Source organism: Porites lutea, chromosome 11 (assembly GCF_958299795.1).
Source record: "Porites lutea chromosome 11, jaPorLute2.1, whole genome shotgun sequence".
NCBI lineage: Eukaryota > Metazoa > Cnidaria > Anthozoa > Scleractinia > Poritidae > Porites > Porites lutea.
The window spans coordinates 14130397-14148020 of record NC_133211.1 but is presented as its reverse complement, the minus strand read 5'-3'; the positions used below and the strand labels follow the sequence as shown (position 1 = coordinate 14148020).

General features: G+C 39.3%; 2 protein-coding genes and 2 pseudogenes across 2 annotated transcripts; 2 read left to right on the top strand and 2 right to left on the bottom strand.

Moving 5' to 3' along the window:
• Positions 1-2086: 2086 nt before the first annotated feature.
• Positions 2087-7453, bottom strand: LOC140952608 (vitamin K epoxide reductase complex subunit 1-like). The gene is made up of 4 exons (XM_073402039.1): positions 7336-7453; positions 6132-6311; positions 4599-4708; positions 2087-2552 (listed from the first exon to the last, which is right to left on the bottom strand). Exons 2-4 carry the CDS (start codon positions 6293-6295, stop codon positions 2332-2334), a joined length of 495 nt encoding a protein of 164 aa, XP_073258140.1. The 5' UTR covers positions 6296-6311; positions 7336-7453; the 3' UTR covers positions 2087-2331.
• A 5-nt stretch (positions 7454-7458) lies between these two features.
• LOC140952607 (NFATC2-interacting protein-like) lies at positions 7459-11699 on the top strand. The gene is made up of 6 exons (XM_073402038.1): positions 7459-7832; positions 8420-8578; positions 9371-9566; positions 10340-10484; positions 10682-10803; positions 10918-11699. Exons 1-6 carry the CDS (start codon positions 7567-7569, stop codon positions 11077-11079), a joined length of 1050 nt encoding a protein of 349 aa, XP_073258139.1. The 5' UTR covers positions 7459-7566; the 3' UTR covers positions 11080-11699.
• An 840-nt stretch (positions 11700-12539) lies between these two features.
• LOC140952644 (ectonucleotide pyrophosphatase/phosphodiesterase family member 5 pseudogene) lies at positions 12540-14399 on the bottom strand (annotated as a pseudogene).
• A 725-nt stretch (positions 14400-15124) lies between these two features.
• LOC140952742 (bis(5'-adenosyl)-triphosphatase ENPP4 pseudogene) lies at positions 15125-16776 on the top strand (annotated as a pseudogene).
• Positions 16777-17624: the final 848 nt, after the last annotated feature.

Here is a 17624-nt window from a genome sequence, read left to right as displayed (position 1 = left end):
ATATACAAACATCCGTGTTTCGGATGATTCCCCTGATACAAGGCTTCAGCATTAAAGACGTCCTGTCATTAAAGATGTGCTGTTTTGGTGCACAAAACACTTGTTTTTGAAAGGGGAACATTGTTGCGTGACGTCACATACATCATTCTAAATTTATCCTTTTTGAGAAAAAATAACAAATGAAGTGTTACAGTTAGTAATGATAAACGAGGAAGAATAAAGGGTAAGAGAGCTAACTCTCTATTACAATATTAAAGTGAGAGAAGAAATACATAATAAAATTAATATAAGGTGTCATGAAAGATGTTAATCATCATGGAGAATGTGTAAAAAGGGGTTTGTCGTTTGTCTCACAATTGTCACTTTAATATTGATCGCAACGTTTGGACTGCACGCTGCAGGTCAGGCAATAGTGTCCATTTACTGAGTCGGACTATTAGGGGTGGCGAATGGTACCTTGAAAAACGTGGGTGTTGGAAAATTTAGGCAGGATCTCGAAATCTCGGAAGCGTTTTTGATAGGTCTCGAAGTTTTGTTTTTGCATGGTTTGTTTTTACTTTTTTTGAGTCTCGAAATTTTTTACCAAAGAGTCTCAGGTTAGGATTTCTAACTAGGATCTCAGCGTCTCGGCGAGTCTCGGATTTTACCATTTGCCACCCCTACTATTTGTAGCACCGTGGTTGTAAGTGATTGGTGTATTACAAACCTCGCTCTTGGTTGGTGGGTTTTGATCCAAAGCATTGTTGGTATTGTGAAAGGAAGAAACTGATCCCTCAGTGGTCCGCTGTGGTAGAGATTGGTTGTCATGGATCGAAACCCACCAACCATAGGCGACGTTTGTGGTACACCAATCACTAACAACCACGGTGGTACAAACAGTCCTGCTCAGTACATTGACACTGTCGCCTGATGAAGACCTGCAGTGTGTGGTCAAATTGTCGCGATCAATATCAAAGTGACAATCGTGAGACAAACAATAAAAATTAAACCCTTAAAATATAAGGTATTTAAACAAAACTGGCCAAATATCATTTTTTTAAAACATATTTTGCTTACTTCTTTATGATTACTTTTAGCTTTGTCTGGATCAGTCTGCTGTTTATACATTTTGTATCCAAGCTATGTACACTGACGATCCAGGTCCACAAGAAATCGGTTCCTTCTGTAGGTACTTAGGCACAAATTATGTGCAACAAAAGAAACAATACAACCAAACCATAAAGCCCCAGGAGAACCCTATTGTTTGGTTCCTATCATTCTTTCGTGATGATGGTACTTGCAGAAAGACCCGCAAAATCTGACCCAAATCAACAAAAATTTTTGTTGCTGTGGTCATGTGGCTCCTAGATGTTTTTGCCTCTGAATCCCTACTCAGTCCCTTTTAAGTTACTTCAAGTGTCAAACTGGTGAAAAATTAAAGTTCATGATCGGCGAATGAACACAACAACACAAACATGTATTTTCAGAGCTATCCAAGGAGAGATACAGCAGCTAGTAAAGGAAAAAGATGCAAATAATACAAGGAAAGTACTTTGTAAATCATACATTCAGCGGTTTTGTGTACCATTTACTCTTCATTCTTTGTTAATGCTGAACTGAAAGTCCAAGAATATAACAAAACACTTGATATCAGGTCCCTTGGGAAACTAGTTAGTTTTGTTTTCCTTGAGTCTTGATGTTTCCTGAGACAAGTCGAGGGAAACATCAGGACTCACGCCAAGAAAAAAAAAATTACCCCTGGGACCTAACATTAGGTGTATGCAACTGCATAATGTTTTTTCTGTGATGACTGGATAATTTAACAACTGTGCGACGGACATCCCAGATGGACCATATTTACAACACAAATGGCATTGAGAGAACAATTCTTGATGTAATAGTAGCATTTTAATATCAACTCTTATTAAAACATTAGTTACATTATTAAAACATCGCTCAGCTCATGCCACCTCAGGCTATTCTGACACAACATCATCTTTAATACCTATGATTATAGTCAATATTTTTATTAAAGTAATTTCAAAATATATTATAGATAAAATATGAGTAGTAGATCTGTATGGGTCAGGGTGTGAGCTCAACAGAGTGGGTCAAATAGCTGCAACATTTTGAAAACAACAGAAACGTTGAGACAAAGTTGTAAAACAAGTTAAAAGTGTTCTGCTTTACTATTATAAAAAAATATTGCAGACATCCTCAGCATCAGATCTCAAGAACGCTGACAATGTTGCAACTATTTGACCATAGCTTTATTTAGGATTTAAAAAACCAACTGCTAGCAGGGAAAAAACCAACAGCAATAGGAAGCCTTTGCCAAGCGCAAAATTTACGTTATTCCTTTTTCTTCTTGACAGCAGCTGCTGCAAGCACCTGTTTTAGGTTTAGTAAGTTAATTATTAACAAGAAAGCATTGACAACATACATTGAGATACACACAACACAAGTGTCATGCAAGATATAAAACAAGATATAACCCAGGTAAATGGAGCCAACACACGATAACAGAGAAAACAGGAACATCAACCATGCCGCAAATTTACCACTGGATACACCTGAGAGGAATCAATCACATTGTAATTAATAGACCAGTAAATCAATCTCACAATAAAAGATAGATCAGGGGCACCCAATGATAAAATAGTTCAAAACCACTTAAACATAGCAATATTCATCGTATTTTAGTATTTAAACGGTAGATATAGGCATATTTTTATCCCTAAAAATTTTCATCTGTTCGGATTTCCTAGCTGAAAGTCTAGTGATCCGAAAATTATAGGGATCATAACTTACCTCTTCACGCTGAAATTTTAGCCAGAAAAAAGGCTCCCCAAAATTTTAGGTGACCTTTTTAGGGTAAAAAACCGTCAAAAATGCACTTATGTCCAGGATCGATCTTGTTAGCAAAAATTTGCTAGCAAATTGCTTTCGCAATTGTCGCAAAAGAAATAATTTAGAAAAAATTATGTCAGAAAATCACTAACAAATATCGCAAAAATCGCAAAAATAACAAATTGCGAAAAACATTTGCTAGCAAATTTTTGCTAACAAGATCGATCCTGGACATATCTCCAAAAATGGGCAATTATACCATTTTTTAGATGTTCGAAAATCCTAGAAGCGGTAGGCAAGCAAGAAATTTTACAATAAATGTTCTAAAATTTCTAGATCTGAAATCATCCTCCCAACAGATTATTTTTCCGAAAATTGACATTGGGTGCCCCTGATAGATTTACTGGTAGCAATGTTCACCAACTTAAAAACAATATGCAGGGATCCAAAAAAGTCCCATCCAGTAGTACAGGATGAGTAGAAAGTCTTGCTGGGTGAGAAGCTTTTAAAGCTCACTTGCCCAATGGGCAAGGGTCCAGGGAAGTCATCCTCTGACAAAATCATGAGCAAGAGGTCGCCCTGGGCAAGCAATAGAGTACCGAAGTGATGACGTCATAAAAATGAAATTTGTGAAATTATGGGATTTGTTAAGATATTCTGAAAGAACAACGCCCAAGACACCTACTCACCATAAATTAGCAATTCGGGGCAAATTGTCTCTGAGATATTAGCCCAATTATGCTGTGACGACTCCATACAAATCCTTCTAAATTTGGCTTGGTTCATAAGATTAGGAACCAGGGAAGATTTAGAAGAATTTGTATGGAGTCATCAGAGCATACCTGGGTTAATATCTCAGAGACAATCTGCCCCAAATTGCTAATTTTTGGCGAGTAGGCGTCTTGGACGTTGTTCTTTCGGAATATCTTAACAAATCCCATAATTTCACAAATTTCATTTTCTATGACGTCACACTTCGGTACTCTATACATGAGAGCTCCTTGCATACGCAAAGGACAAGCTGTGTACTTATTTACTTTCAGCTACGATCGTCAGGAGGATTGTATTGAGATGGTGAAATGGAGGAAAATTTTCTTAAGTAACTAAACAAAAAAAACACTTCACAAACTGTTTGTTTGTTTGTTTTGTTTGCAATAAGTATTTGCCAGGAGGGTCAGTGTGACACATGGTTCAAATACAGGGGTCAATTTAATAAGACTTTTACAAGTGTACTTTACAAGTGTAATCATTGTTTTAGGGTCTAAAAACAATGGCTACACTTGTAAAAGTTTTATTGAATTGACCCCAGAGTTATGAATCCAAACCCAAGCCACAAAACCCACCAAGTAAAAGATAGATGACACAAGCAGGGTTTTTACAAACAGAATTGCAGGATTTTTGTTGCTCCCTTTTTGAATAGATAAAAAAAGGAAAAGGAGGTATGGCTAATGGTAAGGTTTGAACTCATCACAAGATGACACAATTACCTGAATATGTTGCATTATTTTAGTCTCATTAGAAACACTGCTTGGATGCTACAACTATAGTTTTTGGCAAGGTTTCAAATCTGTGACTTTTTCTCAATGGACCAGAGCTTTACAAAAAAAATGAGAAACTGTCAACCACTGGACAATGTAAATGGATTTAATTTGAAATATATGGAATGAATCATGAAATGAAATGAAATGAAATGGTTTTGTTAACATATAAAAGGCTACTGGAAGGTGATTTACCAGTGAAAAGTGCAATCTATCTTTTGCACTTCTTACCTAGTAACATAATCAAGGAGTAGAAAGCAATTCCAAAAATACTGTTAGGCACATTGAGAAGAGACTTTTTTCCAAGCACCGGCTCAACTAGACCAAAGCCAGTGCCATACCTGGTGAAGAACAAAAGTAGAAACTTTTTAAGAAAAAAAAATTACAAGACATCCCACATTTGTACAGCCAACTGTCTTTTATACAATGAACTATCCATACATGCACTTTTCACACACAGCCAACACATGCTAGTCCTTACATCTCAATACGCACTGGCAGCCACACATTGCAGATTTGAACAATGTTTCATAAGGTTGTTTATTCCAATCAGTAATAATGATAAAATCAAAATACCATAATTATATCCTGAATAATTATTATTTGTCATATTGCAGTACTGAAGGTGTGGAATTCCCTTAACAAGGCCATCGTTGGGCATACATAGAAAATTTGGCCGTATGGTTTTCCTGACTTTTGACACAATTTCACTTATTAAAATTAATACATGCATACATGCACTTTACACACACAGCCAACACATGCTAGTCCTTACATCTCAATACGCACTGGCAGCCACACATTGCAGATTTGAACAATGTTTCATAAGGTTGTTTATTCCAATCAGTAATAATGATAAAATCAAAATACCATAATTATATCCTGAATAATTATTATTTGTCATATTGCAGTACTGACGGTGTGGAATTCCCTTAACAAGGCCATAGTTGGGCATACATAGAAAATTTGGCCGTATGGTTTTCCTGACTTTTGACACAATTTCACTTATTAAAATTAATCAACACCACTGAAAAGAGAGCCTGAAAATCATCCAATTGCCAAGTCTTAGAGTGATTTGTTGAAAAAGAATATAATATAGCTCCATGAAGTTGCGAAGTTTTAGCAACAGACTTTGCAGAGCTATACCTTCACTTGCTTTATTTATGTATTACTTTCAAACTTGGCAAGTTATAAATACTAAGGTACTCTTTTCAGAAGTGTGGACAGATTTTCGCCAAGTTATTCCTATCAAAACTTAAAAAAAAAAGAAGGGTCTATTGACAGGGCAAAAGCTATTAATAATGTGTTAAGTTCTACTTTCAACACAGTATTTTGGCATTTGATGATCCCAGATGTTAGTGTCTCTTAAATAAACAATGGAAGTGATATGTCCTTATTTATTACGTAAGATTAACTTTGGAAAGGTGGAGAATAGCTATCATGGTTTACAAAGAGTCACTTATGAGTAGGTGGAATATGATCATCCAGGTGATTGTAGTCCTGAATAGGACTGTTGTTGACAGTGACTGACTTTCCATAGCCTGCGTGGCAGGCATTCGAAAGGAAAGGGGAAGGGAATTAGGGCGCGAGACCACGCGCGAGGGAGAGGGAGGAGGGGAACTTCCTTTCCTTTCTGCCTCGCACGCCAAAATTCCCCCTTCCCCTTCCCCTTTTAACACCAGCCACGCAGGCTAGACATTCGGAGATACTGTATGGCGTCATCTTTAGAATCCAATTGAGTTTTATAATGTTGATTTTACTTACTTTGATGAAAATACCTTTGAACAGCTCATGTGTTCATTAATGTCACAAAGGGCTTTATACTCTTTATTGCGCGCATGGGATAATTCAACGTGAAGAGCATAACCTGACAAAGCAATGCCAACAACACAGACCAAAAAACGGCCTAACTTGATGCAGTCAACCATAGTTGGTGTGATGAACCTGAAAACAAGTAGGCAATTAAGAACACACATTAACTGAAATCACCTTTATGATGGCCTATTACAGTATATGGCTGGCTCTGCGTAAATAAATAATAAAAAGTATTCTCAGACAGGGCTCTTCATATACTCATTTACGATCTACATGAAATGAGATAATTACAAAAAATCTTCAAATTAATGATACATACAAAAAACTGAAACTCATGATCAACATGAAAGGAAATGATCATTGGAAATCTAAAAATGATAAATTATGCAAAAAATCTGAAAATTATTGATAACTTTAATGTGCATGTGAGCTGAAATGGTATTCAAGCATTTTTTGACATTTCCTTGAATTTTCTTAGTTTCTGCATGCTGTATGATATCTTTACAGTGCTGTAGTCTCTGTCCATGCCTTGTTTTACTTCACAGGTGGGGGGAGGAAGGATGTCTGAGGATCGTTGAGGGTTGACATCCACATGATGAAAAAACTTGCACAAGAAAGACGGTGCAAGCTTGAAGGACATAACTAAATCTCTTGTAGAAAATGTTATTTGGGTCGACCCAAAAAAATTTTAGAAGGGTTTGTATGGAGTTTTGTAAGCATAACTGGGCTACGATCTCAGAGACAATTTGCCCCCACATGCTCATTTTTGGCAAGTAGGCCTCTTGGACATTGTTCTTTCAGAATATCCTGACAAATCCCATAATTTCAGAAATTTCATTTTTATGACGTCACACTTTAGTACTCTATATAAAGCAAATACAATATTGATCAGTGTCAGGAAATCGGAGAGGTCTAGGGCGCCCACTCACCCTTCAATTATCAAGTATTAACTCCAAGTAGAGAGCATGGTATATTGTGTCTGAAAACTGATCGAGTGATTGTATATAAGCTTTAATATAAACTACACAGCTGAATGAGCTGAATGCGTGACACACATGGTTTGTGCAAACTAAACATAGGGAAAACCTTATCACAAGGGCAGGTTTGATCCATCCCCTCCTGAAAAAAAAAATCAAACGGATGACTGACTTACCTTCCTTGGATTATACTTTTGCAAAGAAAGGAAATCTCTACAACGAGTGACACTGGTGTGATTCACGTACGTTGAAGTAAACTTTTGTTCTCAGTGGTTTGGTTACCAAGTACTTTGCGCGGTTACTCAGGCTTAGCCCAAAATGGACACTCAAGGTAGTTGTTTTCGCGCGGTTTTTGAGTTAAAATATTTCTAGTAACAGAATAGTTGAACTACAAGCAGCGTTTAACAATGTCTGATAACGAAGATCAGACTGCAGAACCTGAAAAGCACCCTCCGAGGCGTAAACTAAAGAAACGACCAAATCGCGATAACATATTTTCTTATCGGGGACAAATTCCGTTGTCATTTCGTGGGAAGAAGGTAAAAGTTGATTCCGACAGCTCCGAGTCCGAAGATAACGACGAAGCCTTTCAAAGAGTGCAGGCAGAACAACATGAGGCAAAAGAAATGGCTGAAACACGGGAGAGTGATAGCGATGGAGAAGATGATCTAATGTAAGCTCCTTTAAAGTCTACACTCACAGTCTGACTTAAGTGGGCTCAGCAAATACGATGTGCGTTAAAGCGTAACTTTAAATTAAGTGCAAAGAGCTTTTGGATTTGACAGTACCACATGAAGTAACTACTTTTCATGTTACCTTCAATGTCAAGGGCACTTTCCCTTTCTTTCTATGTTTTCGTTTTTCGTCACGTTTGGTGCATTAGTTTGTTTTGTAAAGGTGCCTATTGTTCTCTGCATTTTCTGTTGTTGTTATTTGATCGTAATTAAAAGATTCTCTGATGACAATGTTTTATTCCAACTTCTTTTTCATTCAGATTTAGTAAATTAACCCTGTAAGTTTTAAATAGCAGTACAGGTAGCTGAGCTTTCCTTTGCAAAAGAAAGCAATGATTCTGGTAGTAGTGGTTATAAAATGATAACATGTTGTACAAACAATGTTGAATTGAAATACAAAGGTGTGACAATAATTGTCACACCTTTGTATTTCATTATTAGCTTGATTCTATTATTTTGTGAGTACCTGAATAGATCCTTGTTGTGTTTCTGTTTATTAATGTTATAAAACTGGGTCTATTCATAGATGCATAAGAGAAGATAAGTCTGTTGAAGATATTGACAGCTCAACAAGTGATATCCGAGAAGTGAGTTTTAACAGGTCACCATCCCCACCTCCCCCTGACCCTACTGCAGCCACACGTTTAATAATTCATGAACGGCAAATGAGAAATCCAAGAATTAGGTAGGTAAATAATTACCCAATAATTTTCAACCAAGCAAAGCACTAGATGGTTTCATAGTTCCTTATTTTACCAGAAAATCCTCAAAATCAAATCCTCACTGTAACAAGCAGCCATCTTTGGTTTCCAATGTAGTGAGTGTAACCTGGAGCAGAGTATTAGGGGACTGGGCTGTGTTGGGAGGAGGTGAGAAATCAGATGCCTTCCACTCAATATATTGAAATCAAGAGAGGTGAGGTCCTGTATTGGGTATTTAACAATAAAATTATTCCTCGAGCCCGAATGGGCTCTGAGTCTAGCCCATGAGGCCGAAGGCCTGATAGCTTTTGACTCAGAGGCCATGAGGGCGAGAGGAATAATTGTTTTAGTAAAATTCAACTAGTTGGTCAAAAATATCGAGAATAAAAAATTTTTGGCTGCTTAAAGCTAGACTTTAATCCTTTTTTGCTGCCAAAAAGCTGGGGCTTTTCGCCACTAGTGGGCTATGACATATAGTCTAGTAGTAGCTCAACCAATCAGAACGTAGCATTGATAATAGACCACTTGTTGGATTTTATTAAATTCAGTTAGTCTTCTTTGTGATTCTAGAATTCTTCAAAATGTGTTTTTGAAACTAAGAATCTCTTTGGGATAGGCCTGCTCATACCTGGAAATCCTGGCTCCCCCTTATTAATAATATTCTTCCTTTGATTCAAAAATGTGCCAGGTATACATGTATAGCAGTTTGCCTGTCCAGGGCAAGTGACAATACAGATTCATTTTATTGCTGATCACTTGCCAAATTCATTTTTCAGAGAACTTGACAATGTTCTGGATAACCTGAAAAGATCAACAGATAGCACCCTTTTTTCACCTGATAGCCACAGACCATCCAGTGTTGTTAACGTTGATAGCCTAGATGACAGTTTTGGACTCCCTAGTCCATCAGAAAGAACTGTTGTGGCAAAAGTTCGAACGAGGACAGGAATGCGCAGATTCACAATGAAAGCTGTAAGTACTGTCCATCACTGTTTTCTTTTCAGTAACAGGAGCTAGATGTGTATTTTCAAGTGTCCAACTAGGCACGAGTAGACTGCAGGCAGTCTCTTATTTTTCTTTGCAAAGTTACAGCACTTACATCCAAGCACACAAGCGGTGAGCAGCCACGATAAACAAGGGCATAAGCCCAAGAAGAAAAAATGAGAGACTGCTGACTCTTTTGTTCTGTTTGGGGACAACAAAGCTGTCAATGTAATTTAATTAACCAAATGCAATTAAACCCAGTACCGGTAACTTGAAACAATTTATATATAGAATATAAACAACTGAAAAATTACACTTTCCTTAATTCTGGTAAGATTGCCTTAAATTCCTTTCCCTTGAAGAAATTTACAGCAGTTTCCTTATGTAAGACATCCTTTAAAGTTTTAGTTTACAAGCAATTACCGCTTTGTCATTGTTCACAGGTAGTTGTGATGCATGACTATTTTTGTCACTTGCAATCTCACCACAGACCAGTCAATGATCTGTCAACAGCTGTAAAATTGACCAATCACTTACTCTGTTTCTGGGCTGACGGAGGGTTTGTTTATTACAAAAGACTCTGCAGTCTGTCTTTTGTCAAAAACAAAAAGCACAGTGGCTTGGCTAATCAGGCAGTCAAGTTGAACCATTAATGTATTAAATTTCCGTATGGTTGGAAATTTAATTGGAAATGTAATAATTTATTACTTCCCCATTAATGTCTTCACATGAGGTTAATGACATTTACTTTGCTTTCACAGTCTGAACCATTTGGAAAGATCATTTTACAGTTAGCTGAGCAGGAAGGTGTAACAGAAGATAAGATCTTGTTAACCCTTAAAGATATCAATATCCTTGGTTATGACACACCCATTTCTGTCCAACTCGATGTAGCAGATATCATTGGTGAGTTCCTCCTCGAAGACCCTCTGGAACATTTTTGCCCTACATCGGTACATGCTTAGTTCCAAAACTAATGGGGGAAGCAGCATAAATCAACCTAAGATAAAATGTGAATTTTTTTCAACTATTTACTTGTTCAGGATGATTGTCATGCATGGTAGCACAAATAAACATCCCTTAAACCTTTCTTTTTTTTCTAGAATGTGTTGTAATGAACACTCCAGCAATGACTGACAAAATAGATGATGAAGAGGCCAATCAAATTGAGATAAAAGTTCAAGGAAAAGATGCTGACTCAAAGAAAACTTTTAAAATCTCAAAGGTACATGATTGTCTTTCTAGATATGTCCAGGCTACAGTGTGTACTAAAATGTTTTAGTGTTTTTACTGACTTGAAAAGCAAGTGACATCTGTTTGTGTTTTGTTTTGTTTTTAGACTGATCCACTAGAGAAGCTCATGGCAGCATACTGTGAATTCAGAAAAATACCTCATTCTAAGCTCAAATTCTTTTTTGATGGGGAGCTGCTGAAGGGAAGCGAAACCCCAGTTGACTTAGACATGGAGGAAGAAGATATCATTGATGTTAGAGAGAAGTGAAGATACTGAGCTTAACCTGACAAGATTCATGTATGGTAAAGTTCATCGTTTTGTCCTGGAATTCTGGCAGACTCTTAGAACTTTAAAATTTTCTGTCAGTACCTTGGACAACACGCTGGAAGATCTCCTTTTTTCTCACTCCAGAAAAACTTGGTATACATGTGGAATGCAAAAGATATATAGGATGTCTAGCTTTCATATCATTACAGTGAAATGTTGGAGTTGTGGATTCTGGAATTTTCATTTTCGTACCCTGGAAGAATTCCTGGAGTTATATTCTTGCTTCGTAGTATTAGTATGGACCCTAGATTGGTTTGTGGCAAGTGTTGTTTGTGGCATGTATGAATCCTTTTTTGGGTGGATAAAGTCTGGTCGTCAGGAGTTTTAACTAAAGTGACGCAGAGAAAATAAGCAGAGACAGACTTCAAGCGAGGTTCATGTGATTCCTCTGGGGAATGATATTGAAGAATTAATCAGTGTAAATACCCATTTGTATAACATAGTGACTGATAACCAAACAATGCATATAATGAAAATGATACGTTTCCATCTTGAGCATTCCTCATCTATTAAATGCTTATATTTGGTAAAAAGTATTGTTCATGATATGCCTATGGGAAGAGAGACTGTGAAATTAAAAGCCTGTGATCAGTAGAAAAACCCTTGTAACTTACAGTACAAGGTAAGTTGAGTATTGTAATAGTGCTAAATAAATATATTGGTCAATTGAAATCTTGTTCTCCCTTCCAACCATCCTTTGGACTAAGCAAAAATTTCACCGATTTGTCTGCCCAGAAGGTGTACATCTATCAGTGTTTCTTTTTAACTGTGTCATTGAGGAATAATTTAACAGCAAACCGCAGGACGGGATGTAAAGAATGATTTCTTGTAGTGTATGTAACACAGGACAATATTGCAATCTTACCTACAACACTACAATGCTGATGAGAGTATTCTGAGGGTTATCAAGCTCGTTTGAACTGTTTGAGTACACAAGATGAAACGTACCCCCCTAGTGCTATTTTGTGTCACCTGCAATGCGAATGGATGTTTGGGAGGAGACAAGTCAGTAACCCTCTTTTGGCTCATCATGTAATTTGGATGGGGTGTAATCTGCCGATCTTTGCACTAACAAAATCAGAACACCTGATCATCGTATGGTCATCTAAACAGGTAGCTTTTATAACCTATCCATCGACTCCACTAAGAAAAATTGGAAGAACAGACATGGAAAAGGGGGAGGAGAAGTGATCTCGCGCGCTTTTGGTTAAAGTTTGAAGCTTGAACCTGGGACCGCCGGATTGCGGGTCCGACTTACTGATAGCCACTCGACCACGCGATGGTTATCAAGACGTTTGTATCGGGCTATGATTGTGCGACAGCTGACGGGATCACTTGATCCCGCATACTATCTCCAAAGACCTCAATCATAGTTTTTTCTTCACTTTTAATATAATAGGAACCTTAAGATCCGAGGACGGCGACGGCAGTGAAAACGTCGCTGAAAAAGTGAATTCGCTTTCTTTCAATCTTTATCGCGATTACTCCAAGTCACTAACTTTGTCAAATGTAGGCGAACCCTCCTAAAGTTGAATTCCTAAGAACCATATCCAAGTTCAGAAAGAGAGAGGAAATCTCGTCGTCGCTTGTGTACTTCCTCTGTACATCATGAAATTAGGCATTTTCACGTCGTAGTCGTACAGTGACGGCAAAGAAATGTACAAAAAAGCGTGATGCACGTGCAAAATTGTTGTTTTGCTAAATAAACCTATTGCTTCTGTTGCGTTCCCGTTGCCGTCGCCGTCGTCCGATCTTAAGGTCCCTAATAGTTATTGGAGGAAACTTCCTTTGACTTGATTATCCCGCCAAGGAACTGATTGAGAAGTAAAGCCCACTCTCTCCCAGCCGACACCTATTTAAGTATATAAAACCGACGGACACCTGTGTCAGTGGTCTGTGACGTTCTTCACTCATTAATTTTCTTTGAATCTACGATGTTGGACACTTGGTTGTTGGTTTCAGTAGATCTGCAGTGGCCTCTAAACTACCATTATTTGGCAGAGGTTGGATCTCCAGAACTTTACACATCAATGGATACAAACTGACTGATTCAAAAGGCTTTCCACAGAAGTTTTCCTTAAATGCCGGCCCGCGCGCGATAAATGCAGTGGACATCGACTTGCATTTACAGTTAAATCCGTGTGAAAGTTCCGTCGTTATGACGGGGTCATCCTGGACGTGTCGGCCCTTAATTGAACTTACGAGCCAGCCCTCTGATGGAATCACTACGAGCGGTGAAATGCGACTATTTTTCCTGAAGTGTAAATACTCGGGGACCTCATTCTTATGATAGATGTGCAAATTTGACACATTTTTGAGACGATCGTAGACATACTCTAATTTTCCTGGTTTAGGCGTAAGCAGCATATTAAACCACGAATCCCAGAAATCAAAATTCTTTGGGTCCACATATTTATCGAGATCGACAATTTTGTTGCAAGATGTGTTCGCCATGCCATGATCCGACGTGATGATAATATTCACTTTGTCCAGCAGTTTGTGTTGTTTAAGTCCTTCCACTAAGCGTCCAATCGTCTTATCCACATTGTGCATGGATTCGCACACCTTTTTCCTTCCTTGATGGTGACAAGTTTTGTCTGGTTCTTCAAAATACAAGGCCACAAAGTTTGGCGCGTTTTTCACTGTCAGCCATCTTATTACCTTATCAACACGTTTCTTAAAAGGCAGGACTTTTCCAGTTTTATTGTTTTGATCGACGTTTGGCGAAGGGGAGTATTCTCGGTATTTTGGGTACTGCCCTTTTATTTTCACGTTATACCCGGGCCAATACAACACGGCACTTCTACCGTTGTAACGCTGGTTTGTCATCCATATTGGTTCCGCACCATTCCACCACCGTGGATCTGTATTTGCGCCTCCAAAGCGTGCCTTTAGATCTGGATCGTACATGGCATTGCTTACAATTCCGTGGCTTTCTGGATAAAGGCCAGTCACAATACTGTAATGTCCTGGATAAGTCACCGTCGGGAAGACAGATCGCACATAGGGAACAGTGACGCCAGTCCTTGTGAGAAAATCCAAGTACGGCGTATGGGCCTTGCAGGCGAAATCCCACCGGAATCCATCTAGGGAGATAAGAAGGAGGGGTTGGGGTCGACTATCTACCCCTGAGATGAAAACTATCCCTGAGATAAAATAACAGAACGCAAACATCATAGGGGCGGACACAGATTCACGGTGAATAAGGGGGAAACAATGGTCTAACCTAAAACAATTGTACCGTGATAACAAACAATGTACCTGTCAGATTTTTGACACCAGAATTACCCGCTGTTTTAACATGTAGTTTCGCTCAGTTCTTTGCTTAAGACTAGTTTTCTGCCTACAGTAAAATTTTTTTGCACTAGCCTAAATATCTATTTATGTGACCAGGATACAGAAAAAAGAATTAAAGCAAAGAAACAAGTGGATGAAGGTTGAATTTCCGATGTGGTTAATCACGACGACCTGTTGATGTATCATTAGTAATTCATCATCATCAGCATCATTGGCCACGTTTTAAAAGTAAGGGTTTCAATTTTTGGTCCCCGAAAATGGCCTATCTAATCTCTGGCAATAACTTCTTGACATGTTCACAACACTTCATAATATTTTGTTAGCAGAAAGGCAACTAAGAGATGCCTAGGAACCAAAGAAAGGGCTAGGGGGGTAAACCTAGAGCATAGGGGGTGGGTGGGTGGGTGAGAAGTTGCGCGTCTCCTCCTGCCCCGCCCACTACCAGTTAAACCGACAAAGTGTACTTTGCATCTTTAGCCACTGTAATCTCTTAATCTCACAGATACAAACTCCACTTACAACTTTGCCTAAAAAAAAAGGCAGAATACGGACATCTTTGGATACTTATCTTTGCTCCGCCCCTTTGGCGTACGTTTTAAAGCGTGAAGTTTTGCTTAAGTGTACAAAGTTTATATCTATTATATTCAAAACACAAGAAAAGCAGGTTGTTTATGGTGTCTCGATAAAAGTATGACAGGTTAATTGTCTGAGATTTACTTGCTATTCGATTGCGACTTTGAGTAATAGTTTGCTTCATCAGAGATGATTCTTTCAATCTATTTAGTTATCTCAGGCACATCATGTTTCTTTAACTGGGCAAACTCTCAGTTGCAACCTCAACCCCTCCTTCTTATCTCCCTAGATGGGTTCCGGTGGGATTTTGCCTCCAAGGCCCATACACCGTACTTGGATTTCCTTAAGAAGACTGGCGTAACTGTTCCCTATGTACGATCTGTCTTCCCGACTGTGACTTACCCAGCACATTACAGCATTGTGACCGGTCTCTACCCAGAAAGCCACGGAATTGTAGGTAATACCATGTACGACCCAGATCTTAAGGCACGTTTTGGGGGCGCCAATACAGATCCACGGTGGTGGGACGGTGCAGAACCAATATGGGTGACAAACCAGCGCTACAACGGTAGGAGTGCTGTACTGTACTGGCCCGGGTATAATGTGAAAATCAAGGGGATGTATCCGTACTACCGGGAGACCTCCCCATCGTCAAACATCGACACAAGAAACAAAACAGGAAGGGTTGTGTCTTTCGAAAGACGTGTCGAGAAGATGATGAGTTGGTTGACCGGTCCAAATCCACCTAATTTTGTCGCCGTGTACTTTGAAGAGCCTGATCATATTTGCCACTCTGTTGGATGGGATGGGATACCAAAAACCATTCAGCAACTTGACAGGGTTATTGGTTTGATTGTGGAGAGATTGAAATATCACGGGCTTCTAAACACTGTGAACATCATTATCACCGCGGATCACGGCATGGCAAACACTTCATGGAACAAAGTTATTGACCTTGATAAACACGTGAACCCAAACACTTATGATTTCTGGGATTCTTGGTTTAATATGCTGCTTGCACCGAAAGTTGGAAAAGCTGATTACGTTTACAATCGTCTGAAAAATGTTCCGCATTTACATGTTTACCACAAAAATGACGTTCCGGAAGATTTGCACTTTAGGAACAACCGGCGTATTTCACCTCTTGTGCTCGTGCCATCAGAATGCTGGAGTCTGAGTTCAAAGAAAGGTCGTTATTTAGGCCGCTCGAATCGATGGGCGAAGCTCTCTCACGGTTTCAGCTGCAATTGCCAGACGATGTCCACTGTGTTCATCGCACACGGGCCCGCATTTAAAGTCAACCATATGGGAAGACCGTTTGAATTAGTCAATCTGTACCCAATGATGTGTAAACTTCTAGGAATCCAGCCTCTGCCAAATAATGGTACTTTGGCTGCCACTGCTGACCTACTCGCGCCACAGAATTCATTTTATTATTTCAAATAAAATTCCGTCAGTGACCTCAGTCTTAGGCCCCGTTTTCTGTGAAAAAGAAAAATGCCTGCCCTGGGTAGAAGAATCACCCTCCCATCCGAGTCAACTTCAGCGAGCCTCTACATGACAACAAAAGTTGGCCCCTTTGCCCGAGCCAACAGCGCTCCTGCGGCATGCTCTATTTGTCTAAAACAGCACTCGCACATGCGCTGATTGTCTCGCGTTGACCGAGTTAACCAGGCTGGGCGAGCCGAAGTGTTTATATGGAGAAAAGTTGGTCCGGCTTGGAGGGTGACCTTACCATCACAGCGGAGCCAAGTTTTTGTTTCTCATGTTAACGGTTCGCCACGTTTTGTAAGGCGGGAATGACTAGCAGAATGTAACATTAGGGCCATTTATACGAGGAAAAATAAGGCGCGTCTTAAATAAGACGCAGACTTTCCGTATAAACGGCACATTTCGTCTAAAATAAGTCGCGTCTTAGTATTGTGATAGCACATTTTGGCTTGTTCTTGACCTTGACCTGTGTCATATAAGCCTCTGGCTTCGACACTCTGAACTGTATTTTACTGTAATTATGTCCTTTGTAAGAACTAAGGTTGATTAATTAAAGATTAAGGATTAAAGAAATGTATTAAGAGTTGGCTTGCCCTGGGTAGCTCGAGTAGGCGGGTGACCCTTCTACCTGGCAACGTTTCTCCTTATCAAAACGTAGGTAAAGGCGCACACGAGCCAGAGGCCCAAACGGCCGGAGCTTAACCCGGTTTCATTAACATGAAGCACGTAGGAGAATTGCTACTCCCCCCTGCACGGGAGCTAGTCCATCGCAGGGTTACCCCCCAGTAGTATGTCGCGGGTACCCATTTAATCACCTGGGTGAAGAGAGACAAAGTAGAGTAAAGTTCCTTGTCTAAGGAAACAACGCGACGGGCGAGGCTTGAACCCCGGACCTCCAGATCCGGAGTTCAAAGTGTTAACCACTCGGCCACGCACGCCTCCACTTCTCCTTATAAATGGCCTTAATTGTCTTTTGGTTCAGTATCTTCAAAATAGAAATTAACAATCCCCTAATTGATCGATTCGTATTTGGAATAAGGTTCGTGTCAATGTCTTTCATCGGGGTGTTGGCCACGGAGCCAATGAAATGTTCCACCAATTTTCACCAATTTTTTCAAGACTGA

What these genes read in the sequence shown, in the direction of transcription:
- LOC140952607 (XM_073402038.1), top strand. Translation starts at nt 7,567, where the DNA reads ATGTCTGATAACGAAGATCAGACTGCAGAACCTGAAAAGCACCCTCCG. An exon ending in GATGGAGAAGATGATCTAAT is followed by an intron (nt 7,833 to 8,419) that starts GTAAGCTCCTTT and finishes GTCTATTCATAG; the next exon opens with ATGCATAAGAGAAGATAAGT. An exon ending in CGATGTAGCAGATATCATTG is followed by an intron (nt 10,485 to 10,681) that starts GTGAGTTCCTCC and finishes TTTTTTTTCTAG; the next exon opens with AATGTGTTGTAATGAACACT.
- LOC140952608 (XM_073402039.1), bottom strand. Translation starts at nt 6,295, where the DNA reads ATGGTTGACTGCATCAAGTTAGGCCGTTTTTTGGTCTGTGTTGTTGGC. An exon ending in TCAAAGGTATTTTCATCAAA is followed by an intron (nt 4,709 to 6,131) that starts GTAAGTAAAATC and finishes GTTCTTCACCAG; the next exon opens with GTATGGCACTGGCTTTGGTC. An exon ending in CTCCTTGATTATGTTACTAG is followed by an intron (nt 2,553 to 4,598) that starts GTAAGAAGTGCA and finishes GATTCCTCTCAG; the next exon opens with GTGTATCCAGTGGTAAATTT.